At 42.4% G+C, this 7,223-nt stretch overlaps 1 protein-coding gene across 1 annotated transcript in view; it reads right to left on the bottom strand.

The window, feature by feature from the left end:
- Positions 1-1,191: 1,191 nt before the first annotated feature.
- The window catches only part of ITGB1 (integrin subunit beta 1), a 45,153-nt gene continuing 39,121 nt past the window's right edge, over positions 1,192-7,223 (bottom strand). The window contains exon 16 of the mRNA XM_066551666.1: positions 1,192-1,397. Coding sequence (XP_066407763.1) covers positions 1,332-1,397 — 66 coding nt within the window. The 3' untranslated portion in view covers positions 1,192-1,331. The remainder of the gene's footprint in view (positions 1,398-7,223) is intronic.

Below are 7,223 nucleotides of genomic sequence, written 5' to 3'. Positions count from 1 at the left end.
GGGTCAGTGTTCCTAAATGTCAGCTTCCTGTGTGACATTAACTCCTTTCAGGGCATCTTTGGTATCATTACAATTACTACCTCGAAGAGATGCAATTCTCAGGTTTTTTGAATAGTAACAACTTCTACAAGATAAAGAGACAAGATCAAGTATTTTAAGGTATTTTATTTAATAAATAACCAGTAATAGCATTGTAAAAAGTGAACATCTGTTAAAACAAAAAGGCACTTAAAACAAGAATATGACTATGATGTAGTTTGAATGGTCAGAGGCAAATATACATGGCACATGTCAAGAATGATGTGTGACTCTTCACATGACAAACTATGCAATCTTAGCTACAGGGTAAAGGCAAATTTACAGCTAAGACTGCTCAAAAAATAAAAGGAAAAAAAAGCTTGTGTTGATACAAAAATATTACAAAAAGATTTGCAACCAAATACGTTAAAAGATTAGAAGGTGACAAAGCACCAGGCTTGAAAGCAAAGAAACATTACAGAATAAAGACACAGCATCACTAAGGCCCTTAGGTGATCTGAGGATGTCTTGGTAAGGTACTTCATGATACTGCCACCCAGGGCTTGAATTTACAAAGAAAAACTAAGTAAGTTACCAGTCAGCAACTTCTTCAGTAATGGCACGTGTTTTAAAGCTATTTTGTCCTTCTTAACATTCTTCTCAAAACTTTTCATTTTAACCACAACCATAACCTGGCAATATGCAACTTGAAAATCAAAGATAAGTATGCACATGCTTTTCAGTCTTGTACACTGCTCCCCTCCAGCTTACTCAACTTACCAAATACTTAATCATTTATCTAGCAAGTCAAAGACCAATTAACCACCAGCTCCATGCTACATGAGTTTAATTACATCTGCAAACTCAAGCCCTGATTTCCCTGTAAAGCTAAAAAGTTTAATACTAAATGGCTAGGCAGAGCCCTCATGCTGATTGCTTTAACCCCTTCCCTCCCAGTCCTGCCATGCAGCACCATGCCCTGCACAAGACCTGGATTCACAAATTGGGAATGGGAAAGGTCAGAAAGGCACCATGTGACCTGGGCTGACTAAGCTACACAGTCTCAAGTTTTGTGTTTTTTTTGTCCAACCTCTGGCACCAATTACTCTTATTTGCAAAAAAAAAAAAAAAAAAAAAAAAAATTAAAAAAAAATTAAAAAAAAAATAATTACATAAGGTCTATTTTCACACAGGAAAACAAACCTGTATGTAATTCATTAGTAAAATCACTGCAGCTTGCCCTAAATCTATCTTATTGTGACTACAAAAGTTGCTATACTGCATACAGTGTTGTGAAGTTATACAAGCAGTGTTCATTTTCCCTCATATTTAGGATTGACCACAGTCGTCACTGCACTCTTGTAAATAGGATTTTCACCCTAGAAAAAGAAAGAAAATTATATTAACATTTAAATATATGAAAAAAGATATGTGTTTGCAAGAAGCATAAAAATCAGCGTAAGAAATTACCCATTAATGCTTTGTTTGTACACACAAACAGCTTAAGTCAAACTAGTTTTCCTTCTAGCAACTTGAACAAAGGCATGCACAGCTAATAAATAAAGCAGAGGGTTAGCAGGATCCTGTTCCATTTGCACCACAGAATTCCTTGGAGGCAGCTGAACCTCGGGGCTGAGCCACCACCCAGGGCTCTGCAGCCCAGGGCATTTTATAGAGAAGAACAGAATTGTAAACAACATTGTTTGACACCACGACTGACCACAGACCCCATTCTGCTATAATAAACATTTAAACAGCTTATCTTACATTGTAATTGAATTCTAGAAGCAACGTGGAAAGACTTCTAGTATTTTGCTAATACACAGTCAATATTTACAGTGAACATTCAGTACTTGTCATTCTCGTTTTATTCCTGCAGGTCTCCCCCAGCCCCCATAAGAGCAAAATGTACAGATAAAACAAAGAAACTTTTGTACTGGTGCAGATGCTGTAATAAAACAATTATTTTTACTGATATGAGACAAGCCTACAGAACAATTGCTTACATCTCTCTTGCTGAGATTTAAAACCCCCCAAATGAAGCTTATTTTAAGCTTCCTTTCCCCCCAGGTTTCCTTCTATCTCAGTAAGTCTTACTTCATTTATGACATCCTTGCACACCTCAGATGAACAGCTTGAACTCAAAATTAACAGATAAATCTTCACAGGAGAAAGGACCACTGCTAGAAGGGCCTGGAGCTGCAGCCCTGAGCTCTTAGCATAGCCTGAACCTCAGCCTAAATGAATGCTGTCTGCCAGCATGGAGCTCTCTGTGCACACACAACTGATTCCTGAGAAAATTCAGCTCAGTGAGGATGTCAGCTCGAGTGCTGCCCTGGCCAGGGCTGGATCTGCCCTTCAGCAGCAGTGAGGGAATCTCTGTCCCTTCAGAGCTCCCCACCCCAATCTGAGATGGGCTGTACAACCATATTGACTCAACTCCATTTACAATATTTCAGGTTAAACAGATTTTTCCTACACTCAATTAAAGGATGCACAAACACCAGGCGTCTATTTTTCAGGGTCATAAACCTGGAAAAACAGCTTGGAATACCACAGAATGTGCCAAAGGCAAGCAAGAATCTCACTTGGTGTGAAATTTTCTAATCATGGCTCCTGGGAAGTTTGCTGCCTTCTGTTTGCAAGGCCCAGCACAGGATGAGTAACTGCTCCACCCCAACAACAGAGGCTGCTGCTGAGGGAGACCCTGCAGCTGCTCTCATGGTTCCTTTCACAGAAAAAGGGTTTTCTCCTCACAGCCAGCTTCTCTAGCATGCAAAGAGCAAGGTGGCACATCCAGTCTTGCCTAGATCCAAGAGATCTGTCCAGCCAGAACCTGGATTGCCAGACAATGGAAGTCAAAGCTCTCTGTTCAGTCTTCTCAAGACCTGAGTCAATGTCACCTGGACAGAGGTGTCACCTGAAGGAAGAGCTGGGTGTTCAGTGCTGGCTGTGCTTCACAAGTACAGTGTAACAGCAAAAGTCCCTTTCCCCTTCTATCAGTTCCCAGGCAAATGCTGTCTTGATTAGAAGTGTATCACCTACTGGTCTGGGAAGGGATGAGGAGTAACATTTGGTTGGGTTTTTTTCAATTTTAAATCATGGACAATCATGTGATGTGGCTAGTTCTCAGACACACTAATTAATCAATGCAAAATTATGACCTTCCCCAATATTTTTAGTAAAAGGTTTGCAATAGTAACATGCAAACAAAATGGGAAAAACATGCAGGGATGAGGGATTTCATCTGGTCCTGAAGTATCTCTTTATGCCTCAAAGTTCTTGGCAATGTACATTGCTTATTTCCTTGACAAGATTTAATGGAGAATTCTTAAAAATTTAAATGTAAACCAATAAAGTTTATGATGCAGAGGAAGTCTGTAAGCATAAGAGACTGCATCATATGCAGAGTAGAAGTTATTGTGCAGCTCCTCCATGGCAAGGCATTATGTAATACTTGTGCTGTGTGTAATACTTATCCTCCAACATTTTACAGAACAGACTCCTCTCAGCACAAACAGGGGCTATACACTCACATCTTCTAGTTGTAGAAGAGAGATAAATTCTACCAGATAGCCTAGGAATGGGTCTAAAGGCAAGGCCTAAAACTTGGAAATTTGCTAGGTGCAACTCATACAACTAATTTGAACCTGAAATCAGGCTTAACATACAATTTGAATAACAAGATTGCAAGTTTTCTACTACACTGCTTTTTAAAGAGAAGTCAGAATTGAAGTTCTCATGCTGCTGATTTAGCATAAGCCCCATAAGGATATTGAAACTCTGTCAGAAGCACACAGTGGGATTTAGGTCACTGGATAAAGCACTTGACTAGCTGTCTCCCCATATCAGGTCAGTGTCTCAGTTCCCACTACAAATAATGGAGATTTAGTCAATACTCACAACTCTTCAGCTTAACCCAACCTGACATTTGATCAGCTAAATGGCTCCTGAGGCTCTACCGCCTAAAACTGCAACACAGGATCCACCTGATGGATCTGCAGGTTCCTTCCCTGCTCTCTTCTGGTGAAGCTCTGGCTGCTCCAGCCACCCCAACCACCCTGCCTTGGCAGGGTCTCCTGCAGACAGCTCTTCATTAAAATAAATATCCACTTATCCAACATGATGCTCCCCTCGCTCAGGGCCTCACAGCTGGCAGAGGGTATATATTTTCAGACATTAGAAGCATTCCAGTCTTTTAATTGGCCACTTAAAACATGGGATTCCAAACTTGCTGTCTTAGACAAATAGTAGGATTTTAAATGCTCCCTTTTCTTCATGGCACTGCAGAGAATACACTGGTTTAAGCATGCAGAGTTAGGGAAAACACATTTGCCACATGCCCCTACAACTGAAAAGTCCATGTACACCTAAACCAAAATTAAAATTAACAAAGAGTAACTACATACAAGACTCAGTGAAATACTGAACAAAATAAAGATGGAGGTACTTTTAAAAAGTCTTTAAAAGACTGGGGTGTTCAAAGGACAACAGTTCAGTCCAGTGTCGCATAAAGACGACACAGAATAGTTCTGTGTTCAATTAACCTTCTTATTCCTTTTGCTCCAGGGGCTCAGTGTTTCAACATTCACTGAAATTACCTCCACAGTGGGTTTAAGACCTAAGTCACTGTAAGAAATGGAGTTAAAGCTCAATGTTGTTCAAGAGCTGCTGTGACTGTTCCAGCCCCTGCTGCTGTCCAGCGCTGCTTCCCAGGAGCACGGGGCCGACTCCGTGCTCGGGCGGCCACCAGAGGGCGCTGCCAGCCCCATCCCTCCATCCCTCCATCCATCCGTCCGTCCGTCCGTCCATCCGTCCGTCCGTCCATCCATCCATCCCCCTCCATCCATCCCTCCGTCCGTCCGTCCATCCATCCATCCATCCATCCATCCATTCATCCATCCCTCCATCCATCCCCCTCCATCTATCCATCCCTCCATCCATCCCCCTCCATCCATCCATCCGTCCATCCATCCATCATCCATCCACCCATCCCCCTCCATCCATCCATCCATCCATCCATCCATCCATCCATCCATCCATCCATCCATCCATCCATCCATCCATCCATCCATCCATCCATCCATCCCTCCCCCTCTATCCATCCATCCCTCCATCCATCCCCCTCCATCCATCCATCCATCCATCCATCCATCCATCCATCCATCCATCCATCCATCCATCCATCCATCCATCCATCCATCCATCCATCCATCCATCCCTCCATCCATCCCCCTCCATCCATCCATCCATCCATCCATCCATCCATCCATCCATCCATCCATCCATCCGTCCATCCATCCGTCCATCCGTCCATCCATCCCTCTGTCCATCCCCCTCCATCCATCCCTCCATCCATCCCTCCGTCCGTCCATCCATCCCTCCGTCCATCCATCCCTCCGTCCATCCATCCTTGGGCCACAAACCAGCGCTCACTGAACACAGCAATTCACAGGAAAGGGATTTACATGAAAGGCATCTCCGCCCCCACCCCCAGAGCACCTCCATCATTCAGCAGCAAGGTAAGTCACAGGAATAAATCCCAACTCAGGAGAAGAAGAAGTCCCTGTGATTTTGAGCACTTTGAATTGTTTCTGGGTTTTTTTTTCATTTTAACCTGTAGCTGCTAATAAGGCTAACCAAATTACTACAGACTTAAATTTCTTATATTTTATCATTAGTGTCTAATATAAATGTGTTTATCATTTGTGAAATTCAAGATGACTGAATCTGGAGTCTGTTTGAAAATGCTTAGCAATGCACACTCTATCCCCATACAGGAGTGGTAATGGCATTCACTACAGATAGCAGCTCTGTGCTTTAAATTTGTGATGCAGCTTTTTAGTCCAGAAGAAATTCATCCTTAGACTTGTTACAAGCATGCACCAAAGATTTTATGGCTGGTTGGGGTAGAACCTGGGCAAACCCAGCTGCCTTGAGCATTGAGCACTGGGATGCTGTTGCATCATCTGCACCACCATGGACCAGCACCAGGGAAATACCTGAGTACCTGGTCCATGGCAAACTCCAGGTGCTGCAGTTCTCTCGCCACAGAGCCCCAGCCTGTGTGTGGACAAAGGCTGTGGGAGAGGGGAAGGGTCACACAAACTGCACAAAGTTAATTTGTGGATGCACACACCTGGAGGGAATCTATTATAGTGTGATTTTCATATAATGGGGTTTCAGATGACTTTCCTGTCTTGACATTACAAGCAACTCTTCATCTAAATGAGAGGCTATGGCAATAATGTGAAACCACCAGAAAATCTCATCCATAGGGAAAAGCAGGACCTTGTTTTACATCTCATGGCTCACCTACTTTGACAATTCTGACCTCCTCCTTTTCAGTGGTCCATAAGAATAAACCCACCTCCCTCCCTCCCCAGACTTCTAATATTTCTAGGAATACTGACAATTATAAAGTCATGTTTAAAAAACCCAAAGCACATCCTTTCACACTTTTAACCTTCATATCTGAGTGAACCAAAAAGGCAGAAGTCAATCTCTCCATTGACACTAGAGTAAAGCTTTTTGCAGGAAATACATTTTGAGGAGAAATGGCAGCACCAAACATTACATCCTGAAGAGTCAGAGGGCAGAGAACAAGAGCAGAGAATGGAAGTTACACACCGTATGGTTTGTTAGGTGCTTGTCCTGCATGCAACAGAAAGTACACAATTAAGTGAATGGCAGAAGAACAGGTAACAGAGACTTCACCAGATGGATATGTGAAGTGTTAGAAAGGACCAAAAACTCAATTTCCTTCCCAGAATAATTGGCTCTGGGAAGAAAAATGAAAAGGAGGTGAATGTGGTTGATGTAGCAGGCAAAAGGAATGTTGTTTACAATCCATTCTGGACACACTGCAAAGTGAGATGATTGTGAAGAGGAAAGGAAGGTATTCATCAGGAAGGGCTTGGAATGCTACACAAAGTATTTGGAACTGTTGTCACAGTAAGAGCTTAAATATTCTCAGTTTCTGCTTTCTCCTCTTATTTTTCCTTTACAAAAACTTTCAAATGCAACACTGAAAAAGGGAGACAGCAGACAGTATCAAATTAGAGATATAGATCCTTCCCTTCCACTGGCTTCTGAAAAAAACTCCATGGATGTTTAATGGATGTGCTGCCTTCACAACTTCTTCATTCCCCTCCCTCTAGTCTCATCTCTACACTACTTTCTCTTAGTGCTCTTCTGACATCCAT

The sequence above is a fragment of the Molothrus aeneus genome, chromosome 1 (genome assembly GCF_037042795.1).
Source record: "Molothrus aeneus isolate 106 chromosome 1, BPBGC_Maene_1.0, whole genome shotgun sequence".
Taxonomy (NCBI): Eukaryota; Metazoa; Chordata; class Aves; order Passeriformes; family Icteridae; genus Molothrus; species Molothrus aeneus.
The sequence above is the reverse complement of the archived record's forward strand: the minus strand, read 5'-3'. Positions and strand labels throughout refer to the sequence as shown.